Consider the following 13,918-nt stretch of genomic DNA (forward strand, 5'->3'; position numbering starts at 1 on the left):
TAGCCATCTCGAGAAGTCCTGGATGAAATTGAAGCGTATTTCAAAGAACCACTAGTGGTGGCAAGTACACGTAATTGACCCGCTAGGTCCCATTAGGGGCAACAAAAATGAAGAAAAAGCGCCCTATATGGACAAGAGATACAGATACCTTTTCCTTTTTTGTCGTCCATTTAGGACGAGAAATAGAGAGTTGAGATGGGAACCCAATAAAGAGCTGGACACAAGCCACAACCAGAAGCGCAAAAGAACAAAGTCGGGATGTAACCCGTCTTAATTCGATTAGATCTATGGGAAAACAACGGATGTGGGGGGCACAGAGCATTGGAAGAGTTACTGGGAGGACTGAATCCAGCTCTTACAATGCCTTCCGATTCTCGTGTCCCCATACGTCTGTTTGGTAGAAGATATGTAGTTACCCTGAAGCGTAGAGAGGACTGGGAAGACCCAGAAGAATGCGTGGCGGGATATACGGAAGTCTTCTACACCGATGGCTCAAAAACAGAAGAGGGTTCTGGAGCCGGAGTCTACCTCTGGAATAAAAAAGAGGAGTGGGCTTTTCCTTTGGGACAATATGCAACGGTTTTTCAAGCCGAAGTTTATGCGATCCTAAGGGTGGCAAACTGGGTGATTGACGAGCGGTTGAAGGGCAGGCGCATCGCAATCTGCAGTGACAGTCAAGCTGCACTGAGCGCATTGAGCAGTCCTTTGATCACCTCCAAAATCGTTCAGGAATGCGGAAACCGTTGGAGCTCTATATCTAGATTCAATACGGTGGAACTACTCTGGGTACCTGGTCACTGTGGCATAGAGGGAAATGAAATCTCGGACGCTTTAGCGAAAGAGGGGTCAATCTCCCCTATGCAAGGACCGGAGCCAGCAATTGGGGTATCAGTAGCATTGGCGAAATCTGTTTTCAAAAACTGGGAACAAGTTTCCCATAATGACAGGTGGCAGAGCCTAAATGCTGCTCGACACACCAAACCTGCCAGAACCCAACATACGTACCGCAAAGTTTATCCTGTTGAAAAGCAAGAGGACCTGCAGGTCTATTGTGGGCATTCTGACAGGCCATAATTCACTAGCTGGGCATATGTTCAGAATAGGAATTACCGAAGGTGATACGTGTCCCTCCTGTAATGAGGAAGCGGAATCCACGGAGCATTTCCTATGTGAATGCCCCGCCTATGGACGCATCAGGCATCAGATCTTTGGTGCCGATGTTCTCCAATTGCGACGAGTAGCATCACATCCACTAACGGAAATCCTGCGATACGTTAACGAATCCGAAATATTCCGTTAGACGGGGGTGGTGAGTACAATGATCCAACACGGCCTGAGTGCTCAGAAGCTGTAGCTTCTCCCCCACCATACACACACACACACAACCCGTCTTAAAAAAAGATCATGGAGGAAAACTCGCGATCTATATCCCCTGGTGCTGACAACGACCTCAAAAAGGACCCTAATCTCATGGTCGCTTAGCCCCACTTGTATATCACTACCGCATCTGCTCACAAGGGAACAGAGCATCAGTCCCCGATTCCAATACGCACCGTTCCCGCCACACAATTATTGTCCAGCGGTGGGATAACTTTCTTGCTGTTCACACGGCAACAACCCTAAACAACGCGCTCTAGTATATTGGTGATCAGTGGGTCGCCATCTAAAGTGCCTTTGCTTCTGGTGCGGACGAGGTTAACGAGCAGGTTCTAAAAGGACGTTACTGGACCTGGCTGACCGCGAAAACATGGAATTGAAACTGAGAGCTCTTTTGTTAGCTGAAGCGATTTGAGTGAATTGCTCTGAATCTTCATCACCATTGAAATAGCAACGATTTCACTATAATTTATGACATCACAAATGAACTTAAGTTGGTCGGCAGCGGAGATACAATAGTGGAGGAGACCCCCAATGCCCCAAAGCAAGCATAATATATACTTCAAAAAGTGTAATAGGACTCGTTCTTTGGACCTATCTATATGAAAAATCTAAAAAAATCACAATGGTGCTATACAAAATTTAGGTCTCAAAATATATTCCATTCCGATACCTGCTCAAATAATAGGATATTACCACATTTGAGAAATACACCTGATACCCCCTTAAGGGGTCATCCCGTGTGTCGGATCCGCGTAATCGATTTTTTTTGGCACCAATTGTATCTAGATATAGTGTAGAATATATGGGTAAAGTGATTTTTTGATATTCGGAGTCATTTGGAAATTAAAGTGTTGAACACATGATAAGTCACATGCCAGATTTATGTCGATCCCCGTAATAAATCTCGTATTTACCGGTCCGAATGACTTGGCTAAAAGGGCAAGAACTGAAGCCAAGGCAGTACATATGTTTCTTGAAGAAACCTAAGGTTTATGGATTAGGAATAGCAGAGTAATAGTCAGTTAAGATTTTATGGCTGCAAATTGCATTCTACTTTTTAAATACGTTTCTCTCGAAACTGCATGTTGAAATCTATCCAATGAAATTCTTCGAAATTTTCACGACTTATTCAGAACATATTTCTACGGTCCGCAAACTAAGATAATTCCAATTCATTCAGTAGTTTTTTTTTATTCATTGAAGAAGCCGTGAAAAAACACCAAAATTCACAAAAAAAAGTTTAACAACAAATTTAGCTTTTAAAATTTTTAAACAAATCCTAGTTTGCGGACAATAGTTGAGTCTGTACATTAAAATTTCCGTTACTTTTTTAAGGTTTTGTGTAAACACAAAACCTTATTAAAATCGGTTTACTGTCTGTCTGCCCGTCTGCCTGTCTGTCCGTCACACGCATTTTTCTCGAAGACGATTATAGCCATTGACACCAAATTTGGTAGAAAGGTGGAAACTGTAAACGCTCACGTATACAGTGAATTACATCCTTTTACGCCGAATTTAAGGGCGGGTCAACATACATGCAAAAGGGGGGTGTAAAATTTTTTTTCATCAAATATAGTCATGTGGGGTATCAAATTAAAGGTATCGATTAGTACCTTTCAAAGCCGATCTTAGGTTTGACATTCGTTGGAAGGGTGGGGAGCGCGGGGGGTTGAAAATGATCACTTTTTAAGGGGGCCATTCTCAGAAACTACTAAACCCAAAAATCTGAAAAAAATCAGGAGGCTACCACTATATGGTGCCTGGGCTCCGAAATACCTTCCGTGCCGATATCTGTTTAAATAAAGTTAATAATAGTATATTACTACAATTTTTTATAATTTGTTAAAAAACCCCCTTAAGTTCACCCTAGTACTATGAAATTTTGCAGTGATATAGGCTATAATATAGAGCATGATCTTACCAAGTTTGGTGGAAATTGCACTATTACTAACAAAGTTATAATACCTCAAATTTGTTGCTTCTTTGAAAATTGAAGACTATGAATGTCAATATCACCCGAAAGTGGATACTCTCACATAATATATGGATATATTACGTGCTACGTACTAAGAAATACACAAAACCTTTCGTGCCTGAAGCGTTCAGCTTCCGGTTTCCCGACTTATTTTAAGATGATCACAGCGCCCTATAGCGTGACAGCAGAAAAACACCTTTTTTTGGAGATGGGTGTATGAATTGCTCTGAATTTCAATAACGAACTATGCAATCGGGATTGAAAAATTACTATGCACGTTCAAGATATTAGTAAATCTATGGTGAAAAATTCGTGTTTGTATCTTTATCCATTTCTTCACAAAAAATTTCTTAAAAAAGCCAAAAAGACGGACTTCACAGGGGATGATCCCCTTAAGTTGAATATGTCAAAGAATATTTTGAAATTTTCGCTATATAAGAACGAAAAACAGGCATGGGGAATTTCCCACACAGGATGAACACAAAACCTTTATACTCGAAACGTACAGCTTTCGGTATTCCAACTTATCCAAAAGCTGTAGCTGTTTCCAACTTGACACTGTCTGATGTCTTACAATACATTAATGACTGCGAAATGTAAACGATGTACAAATTTGGAAATAAAATGGATGTCCAGGCAATTCTTGTTAAAATACTTGAAAGAAAGCAATTCTCCGAATTCCAAGTAAACCAGCTCCTTGATATTTACTATCCTGAAATCACTGGCACTAAACAATAAGACCTAAAATGGATACTGTTGAAATTGAAAGCAAATTCTGTCCCCCATCAGATGAATATTATTGACATCATTATGACCTGAGCAGAACATTCGATTCAAGCAACTTTATCCATTCTAACACTGACAATGCACTCGATGTGCTCTTTCCCTTCTCCATAAATTATGTGAAAAGTTTTTCGTTTGCAAACAACTGCGTACCCTCTGGAAGCACCGGGAGTTCATTCCCAGGAAAAATGCTATTATAACAATTGTTCAAGTTTTTCTTTGTTGCATTTGTTGTGAGTTTCTTGAGGCAGAGCGATTTCGAGAAGCTCGACTTGCACGATGAAGGAAGCTAAACAATTCCTCCCAACACTGAATGCAAAAAAGGAAAAATAGTCATGAAGACTATTGCACGTTCGAAATACCGCTCTGTGCTGGAAATATAAACAAGTAACTACCGCTCTCAAGAATGTAATAATATTTACCTTTGAAGTCAGCGGGTCCTCATAACTCATCAAGAAAGACAAAGACGAACCGTTTTAGCAGAGAAATTTATTGCCCTCTGCGTATTTTCATATAAGAAAGAAAATGTAGCCCCGGGTCAGTCCTTCCAATAAAATCGAACCAGTCAAAAGTTCAGCGGGAAACCAATTGAATTCTCATGAGAAGGAAATGAAAAATTGACGGCAAAACGCTTTCACTTAAGACACATTAATCTTCCGGGATGCAGCGAAAATGATAAATTGTGAGGAGTATATATTTGTCCCAGGCTGGCTGGCAAACCGTTCGGCTCCCATACATGGAGTAGGTGGAGGTTGGAATACGAAAAATTCAATAGGTTTGTTTATTTGCCGCAAGGAGGACTGTTACTGTGTCACTTTAAATGACTTCCCCGAACTCGTTCACTCCTTCCTCAAGTTTGAAATCGGAGGAAGTTGGAAACAATTTGTCTTTTTCATTGGAGGAGACAGAAGTGACTTTCTAGGGCAAAGATTTCCGGCAAGTTGTTTTATAAGTTTCCCCTAAGGGAGAATGTTTCGTTTATATGTAGCATGAACTTACCAGACATGTAGCAAAATAGAAAGCCTTAGAGCAAAACAACGGAGCTCATCTTTGTCGTCATACTTGAAGATGTTTCTCTATTGTTTTTCTACACATACTCTGCGGCCATTTCCCAACTCTAATATTTGGCCCTTTTGAAAATTGCATAACTTTCCATTAGTAAATGTCAAGTGTAAAATCGGGTACATCTGGGATGTTCATGCAAGAAAAAGCAGTGAAAGTCGTTACAGAAAACTTTTCGACCGGCCAAGTTAACACAAGATTCGAGTTTATTACACAGATTTTAGCTGAACCTCTAAATTAATAGAGTCAAACGAAATGTTCGAAAAGAAACAAAGCCAGCGGCGCTCCTGAAGTGAAGCTTTAGGAGCGCCACTACTTCCAGGAAACTGAAGCGACCTGGAGCACGGCGGAAATAATAGCTACCTGTTCACACCGATAGTTGAGTTAGGGGTTAGTGACGTTGGCCACCAAAATGCCCTCCTAGGATATAATATCTTTATTTGTGCGAAAGGTCAGACTCTGCCTATAAGCAATCAGACCGTCCTCTTATAGCCTCGTGTCGACCGGAATATCCCAGATTCGCTTATGTATATCAGTATTTCCGCTGGTGAATGCAGTGCCACCTGCTGCAACTGGAGGAACTCACCACCAACCAGGATGTTAAATACGGCCCAGTAGTTCCGCCCAATTTCATTCTGATTTTTAGTTCCATTTTTCAGATCATCAAAGGACAGTTCAACGCCATGAATGCTGCTCGACTATCACTAAGCAGACAATGATGTGTCTGTATTTCAATCGTTCGCCAATCACCACGTATGCCACTTCTAAGATCATATATTCCCCAAGTTGAGTGAGTTTTCTACATTGTCCTACAGAAAGAACCCAATTCCCAGCCTTTGTCTCAAAGGTAGATCCTCACTCCAGCATCTTATTCTTTCTTTGAGTCGTCGATTTAAAAAATTATAGTATATTCTCCAAACTAATCTTTTTGATCTGCATCAGTTTCATCTGCATTTGAATACAATTTTGCATCAATTGCCAAATAGTCAGCAGTCAGCTCTTGTTATACCTCCTTCAACGTACTATGTATTTGGGGGGTGGTGTTTGACCACAGACCTAAACGAATAAGTTTATGAACTGCAATTCGTGGTCTATATATCGAAGAGTTGCAAATTGAGTAGTGCATCACGATCTAACGATGGTATAGACCCCCCCCCCCCCCATCCCATAAAACCATGCTTCCCCGATTGTCGTATGAGGCGACTAAAAGGGATAGAAATTTGTGGACTAGCAAACTGCAAATTTTGAAAGCAGACTATAGTTGGTTTCTGGAGGGTGCGTACGCTTTTTGACAACATTGACGAGGGTCCTTAGATTGCCCGCTTTCACTGGAACTGGAAATTCGAAGCATAAGGGAAGTAAGATCACGATACTGATGAGAGTGACCCTCTCTCTCTTGCCACACTTCAAGCAATGTGCTTTTATACTCTGGAAAGCCGAGTGGTAGCAGACTCGAATCTGGTGTCGGGTTGTTTCTGACGGCAACCGCAAGGGACTTCTGAATGCAAGATTCCGGTTCAAGCTAAGGATCATCACCGTTGGACAATGCTTTGCACCAACGAAGACTTCCGATACGGTGGAGAAGGATGCTTTTTTATTGGGGGTTACTTCCACCGCAGGGTTGGAGACCTGCGACCCCCAAGTTCAACATCGACGCTTGTATTAACCGGCTGCTATCCGACAGTGGGAGAACTACCATGTTGATTGGACTGCATCATCCCCCTGAGAATACCAATGAGCATTGGGCCGTCAACAAAAATGCTCTTTTATCGGGTGTCTTCGAAGTGCATGATGGCGCGTGGATGTGACTGATATGCTACACCCAAACAAGGAATAAATGACAACCATATTATTACAGCATGAGACCAGAGAAATGCCTACTGCACCAATACCAATAGCTCCACTACCAGGCCCTATCTCCACCTCCACCTCCACCTCCACCTTTCCTCCTGCACCTAAAAACTAGAAAAGTACCAAATAGTCCTTTATATTCGGTGTTGAATGAGGCTAACAGCCTTCATGAAAAACTCTCTATTACGGAGCCACAAAAGGACCTTTCAACTTGATTGATCCAACCACGGAAGACTCGGTACCGAAAACATACAAACGATTTTCGCATTTGCTCATGAAACGTGCAGTCACAGTACAGAACAGGAGCTACCAAGCAGCTAGCCGATACTCGATGCATATATTGGGCTGATGTCGCAGCGTCGCAACAAATGCGCTGGACAACGACCGGTTGCCTGGAGAAAAATCAATACACCATATATTAAAGTAACCATCCAGCGGACCAAGTACTCGGAGTAGGTTGGTAGCCAGCCAGAGAACCAAACCTGCTATTATCAACTTGGAAAACGTAAGCGACATGCTAGGAACTGTGCTTTTGCGAGAAAAAATTCCAAAAATATAAGCCTCATTCAAATTCACGACCCTACAGAGGAGACTGCAGAGTCGAAGAATACCTTTCACGAGGCAGTCGAATTAACCTGTCAAGCCTGCCCCAAGTATGGTCTATAGTCATGCTTCCAGCCATGAACTTGGCTGGGAAGAAGCCCGTACTCAGGTGATAGGTTCGCTCGCATAGTGTGTGTCGAGTGTGAAATACCCCTTTCTAGCCCCTGCACTCTTCCCCTCTACAAAAAATGTTAAAACTGACACCTGATTTGAAAAGTACTAATCAAGGTCTCTCATTTGATACATTCCCCCTGAATCAATGGGGACAACCCGCTAAAGTTCAACGCGGAGTAAAATATTTAACTGCATTCCTGGGCTTTCATAGTTCCAAAACTTCTACCGAATTTCATGCTGGAGAGAAAGTCAACCGAACTTGTTTTCACAAAACCATGAACATAGTAGTAATGTTTGACAACACGTCGTAGGAGATATATGAGATGGGGTGGGAACATTCTGGCCTTCTCGATGGGTAGGATGTTAGGGAGTAGGAAAATAGAAGTGCCGACAGATACGAACTCTATTGCCATGAACAATACTCAAGGTTGTCCAAAGGATGGGGTATTATCACCGTTCATGTTGACTAACTTTTAGGAGAATTTACGAATGCTGAAATAAGACGCACCATTGCGCTGGTGATATTGTTTTGATCTAAAAAGGACACCCTATAAGACAGAATATAATAGGCATTGAGTTTTACTAGTACTTGGCGCTGGATAGCTGTGATTTAATCTATGGTAACAGTCACTAGGAACCGCAAACTTAATTACCTGAGAACCATTAAACCGCTTGTCATAGAAATTATGCGAGCAACAGTGGTTGGGAACTAAACTAGACAATAAACTACTCTGGAAAGCAAATGTTAGGAACATATGTCGGAAAGCTACAAGGGAGCTTATGATTATGAGGTCCATAGCCAGAAAGCAATGAGAATGAACCCCGAAAGTACTACGCTGAATATATACTGCTGAATATATTATTACTCCAGGGGCTGAGATGGAAGATAGGATCGAACTCGGCGAAGCAGCGAGAGAGCTAAACAAACTTCAAAGGCTGGATTATGTGTGTATCACAGGTATTATTTGTCAAAAAGTACACTTTGAATCGATGAGTAAGCGCGCTGGTATATTTCAAGCAAAGATACACCATCGACAAGTCCATCTACTTCAAGTACTAAATGAACTATGGGAGGACAACATTGCTATTCTAATCAAAAGCCAAACGACTGTCGGGGTACAAAGGTCCAAATTGGCATGTAAATGTCTTCTTAAATTAATTACGCTTGCCACACAATAAGGGCTAAATACTTTGGATTCCGGGCTATATTTGAGTAAAAGGTAATAAAGCAGCGAATGATTTGATCAGGAAAGCAACAGGAACGTCACTATATGGAGCAGGATCCTTTTGTGAATCGGAAAGGTGCGAATTACCATATCGCTGTAGAATGAAGAGTAACGGTTGAGGAAACTTTAGTATGCCATTAATGGAAGAATCTAGAATTCTCAGTGGCCGATCGAACCCAAGTGCTGCCAGGACTGTTAAAACCTCACCAGGAAGAGTCTTAGGATCACAGTAGCAGTACTCCCTGGTCATCGTAGGTTAAACTAGCTGGGGAAACTAAAGATATCTGTGGACGTAACTTGAAGATCCTGGAGAGTGATTAAACCCAATACAATTCCAGCACAATGTTCAGCTCTTGTGTAAAATAGGTTAAAGCACGTGGGCTCAGGCTGAAGGCTGAAACACCTAGAAGCAGGAAACATCTCTAAGCTCCTGCCGGTTGTGGGCTTAATGGATATACCGTAGTCCATAGGTACGCTATTACCACCAAAGGGGCATAAGGTTCTTGTTCTTTTAGAACGCAGTGCCACTTCTCTTAATTCCAGTTGAGACAATAGTGCTAACTTTACAGTCGATTACCAATAAAATACCATGGCAAGAAGACAAGACTTAAGCTAATTTTAGTGTTATTTCTGGTTATTTCTGCATTTTTTTTTTTAAATTCACTCACTTATTACAAAGACAACAAGAAGCTGTTAGTCGCGTTACTCCATTACGTTCTCCTAGACAAACAAAAAAAGTCCCATCCAGAAACTCTCGAACATATCAAAATTGTTTGACCTTCACCGTCTCGAAAAGGCAATCATATTATTTTCATGGAAAATTGAATTAATCCTTATTCTGATCATTGCACTGGAAATTTGACTTGAATTGTGTTTTATTTAGAGCTCAGCCGGTTAACGGGCCCTAATTAGAGTACAATTTTAGCAGAATAGACTCAAATTAAAAATGTCTGCTCTGGCTAATACTGAAATAACGCCCACTTGTCTTTTCTTTAGGATATAATAAGCAAGTCAAGCACAAACCTGTAAGGCATTCGGCCACGAGCAGCTTTCAGCTGGTTTAACCTCGATTTCGGTGCCGCTATGCACTTGATCCAACATCGCAGTGGTTTCGTCCTCCGACGTGGCTGGACACAGGCTGTTGTCTGTTATGTCTGCGGATAATCAAAGCAAAGTAGATATTTTCAATTTATTTGTCAGTAACAATAGAGTATAAGCAGATGCTTACCGCCAGCTCGTCCGTACTGGGCCAGCTCAATCGATATGCTGGTACCTCGTGGGCAGCTCAAGGATACTTGCTCCGTGTCACACCCTGCTCTCTGATAGGTCCTCAGCGTAGCTGACAGCAAAGCTGGAATTCAAGAGAAACGAAAACGAAATTAAAGAAAATAACCGTGTAGAAATAAGGACATATAAAGATAAGCAAATGAAATATTATACTTCGGTTAAGTTTGAATAAATATTCACAAGAAGTGCCTTTTGCCCTAGGAGCACTCCATGCCTCCTTTTCACGTGCAAGCAGAATAACAGAATTTCTTGGCGAAATCGAAAATGCCTGAGGAGCACTTGCGAGAAATGTACCGATTTGATGATAAGATAAATACACATTTCAATAACATCTTCGTATGTATCTGATTTTCAAGGTAGAGTAAGAGATGTTTATTTAGCATCTCGTTCCGAAACATCGAAAGCTGAGTAAGAAGTCTTTAGAACGATTTCTATAGAGTATGCACTCCCATGTGAGTGGGAAGTCGTTCTCCTTCTCAATGTAATTGAAGTATCTTCAATACATATAATTCTAGATGATTTTACTGTGATACTGTATGATTGTAAGTGGTTACGTCTATGCTTTTCTAGGAAAATCAGTTATAAACTACGCAAAAGAACGGAGAATTATTTCGATTATTCTGCTATTTGTAACCATATTGGACTAAGCAGCAACAATCAGGAATAGGAGGAGCGGACGTAATATCACTTATATCGATTTACATCACAACTAGCAACGGCAAATATCAGCTGAAGTGAATACAGAATAAAAGATAAAATAAATAAGTTTGGGTCTTTTTTTCTTCAAAATTACGTAATTCATAATCTATTTCGATGTTGAACGAAAAATATATTCTCCCAGTCGCAAGGCAAGTTGAGGTAGGGTAAGGAAAAGTCGATTACGGACAGATGTAGACGAATCCTTTTGCTAGGTAGGTATAAGATGGATTTCGTGAGTATACCAACAAAAGAGGATTTGGATCCATAGAAGACAAGGGATTTTGACCAACTTAATAATGACACCAAGGACTTCTTCTTCTTCAGCTTTTGTTTAGCTTAAGCAAGGGCGGCTCGTCTTGGTCCGTTCCCGATCCAGATGGTGTCGAGAGGCTTTCAAAGCACCATCCAACGTATCAAGCCATCGTTATTTCGACTGGCCTTTTGGTAATTTCCCATCTAGTTTAAAGTTCAGACTAATGTTGGCAAATAAGTTTTCGTCAGCACGAGTTACATGCCGACACCATCAAGGACACCTCCCTCGAAATTTCTCTGCGATTGGCGCGACCACATATGGACTGCGAATGTCCTCATTTTAAATGTGATCATGGCTTGTTACCCCTCTGGTACAACACAGTATTCTTGTCTCCATTTCAGCGAGGCGCCATTCGTTGTCTTTAATAATCGATCAACTTTCTGAACCATAGAAGGCGACAACGAAAACGCAACTGCAGTTAATTTCATGACTAACTATATCATTGGTTGACAGCACTGATCTGAAATATTTAAATCATTCAATTCTGGGCAAGTATCTACCTCTGACAGTGTCCATTTCATTGTGGTTGGTGCCAAAAATTCTATTTTATTCAGGGAAACATCATCTCCATAGAACAGTGTATAGGGTCCTGGACACCTGATATCTCTTGTGACTGTGACCATAACAAGAACAAAAAGGAGAGGTAAGGAGACTCTCTATGGACAGCTACAAAAATACGAAGCGGTTTCGATACCTGTCAGAGTTCCAACTATACTCTTCGAATCTTGGTAGAGCAATGTCACCCTGTGCTCGAGTTCCTCTGGCAATGAGTGTATACTCCGTATACGGAGGGGCATCTTTTAGGGGAATTCTTTGAGTCCCCTTTGATTTTGCATGGCTGTGGCCCTCCCTTCGTAGATACAAAATGGTACTAGAGAGCATGGTTTGGCAATAAAGTATGGCCTACGTGCTAATTGCGAACTGACACACTTGATGTACGGTAAATGACATAAAGTTGTATGCTGGTGCTGATGACCATCTTAGAAGTCTGTTGCGAATAGTAGAAATGTTCAGCCGTGATATACGGATAGAGTTTGGATTAGATTAGTGTCGCATCCAAACCATCCGCAAAGGTCATCACGAGCAGCATGCCGGATATAGCATTGGTAACCTCCACATACAAGCTGTGAACGAAACAGACTTCTACAAGTACCTTGAAGTTCTACAAGGAACCCATGCTCGAGTTGGTGATCTGAAAGATGCTCTGCTGTCCGAATTCCTGCGACGTATACAGTTAATTCTAAAATAGCATCTTTCGGGGAAGAATAAAATAAGCACGTTGAATATATTTGCTATCCCTTCACTGGCTTATGCATTCTGAATATTTCCGTGGCCGAAAACCGATGTGGGAAACGTCCAGCGGCGAATGCGGGATACTATCTCCAAATTCCGAATGCATCATCCAAACTCTACCGCGGAGGGAATGAACGTGCATGCGGCTGTCTGTAAGATAGACTGAGGATTGACTCCACTTAACTTGAAAGATCGATCTTCCAATCCTCTCAGTGGGGTGAAGTCGGACCAGAAGCGGATCGGTGAATGGAAGTCGAAGGCAACCATTTGTTGATTTGCATTTGCCAAAGGGATGGCTGTGTCCTCCACCCGAGCGTATAAAAAATGCATCATGAAAGAACGGGTGGAGAACGAACAGTGCGGAATCTGCGGTTTGGCGTTAGAGACGTTGGACCATTTTATTTCTGGCTGCACTGTTATAGCCCCGGTGCAATACACCAACTTGCATACAAGCATGGGCTGATCACGGGAACATGTCCGGTTTACCGATATGAGCCACAAGCAGCACTTGATTAATTGGGACCGGCAAGTTCTAACTGATCGCCATATTGCGCACAACAAGCCTGACGTGCTGTTAGTTGATAAGAAGGGTCGCTCAGCGTATATTATTCACGTTGCTAGGCCCCATAATAGCAACGGTGAATGGTAACACGTGGAGAAGTAGGTGTGCTATGAGCCACGGGCTTGGAAAATCAAAGAAATTTAGCATCTCTGCTTGTAGTTGCCATAATATTGTCTATAAGGGCAATATCTATGGTAGAAAAAGAAGACGAGGCTGACCCTGTCTAAGATGGAGCGATGGCGTAGGTCAGGACGCCAGACAGCTTTTAAGGATATCGAATTGGTGGACCTCGGCGCAAAACCGGGATGTCTGGAATTCCTTATTAAAGCAGGCCTAGACCGGATACCGGTTGTTGCGCCGTTAATGATGATGATGATGATAGTATTGTCAGCTACAGGTATTGTACACTCACGGCTTCCCTTGGTGTCCTGGGACTCTGACACAGACTGGTTTAAACCTCACCGGTTACCACCATCAGCGCCCCTTTATAATTTAAGTAGGTAGGATCATCCACTTGGTTGGCACTTAAAATTAAAATCCGGGATCTGCCGAGATTGTAGCAGTTCGGGAGATAATAAAGTAGAATTGTGAATGACGTCTGAAAACAGTTTAGGGCACTCCAGGTAGGCGACCCGTTTTTAAGGTTTTGTGCAAAACCCTATGCATGCAAAAGGGGGGTGTAAATTCTTTTTCATTAAATATAGTCATGTGGGGTACCAAATGAAAGGTCTCATTTAGTAACTTTCGAGGCCGATGTTAGTTTTAACATT

The 13,918-nt window shown here is 41.8% G+C and overlaps 1 protein-coding gene across 3 annotated transcripts in view; it reads right to left on the reverse strand.

The window, feature by feature from the left end:
* Positions 1-13,918, reverse strand: part of LOC119660163 — a 440,101-nt gene that overhangs the window by 143,171 nt on the left and 283,012 nt on the right. For all 3 annotated transcript variants that reach the window (XM_038068569.1, XM_038068568.1, XM_038068567.1), the window contains exons 3-4: positions 10,223-10,345; positions 10,018-10,148 (exon numbers count right to left, since the gene is read on the reverse strand). In XM_038068569.1, coding sequence (XP_037924497.1) covers positions 10,018-10,148; positions 10,223-10,345 — 254 coding nt within the window. The remainder of the gene's footprint in view (positions 1-10,017; positions 10,149-10,222; positions 10,346-13,918) is intronic.

This window comes from Hermetia illucens, chromosome 6 (genome assembly GCF_905115235.1).
Source record: "Hermetia illucens chromosome 6, iHerIll2.2.curated.20191125, whole genome shotgun sequence".
Classification (NCBI taxonomy): Eukaryota; Metazoa; Arthropoda; class Insecta; order Diptera; family Stratiomyidae; genus Hermetia; species Hermetia illucens.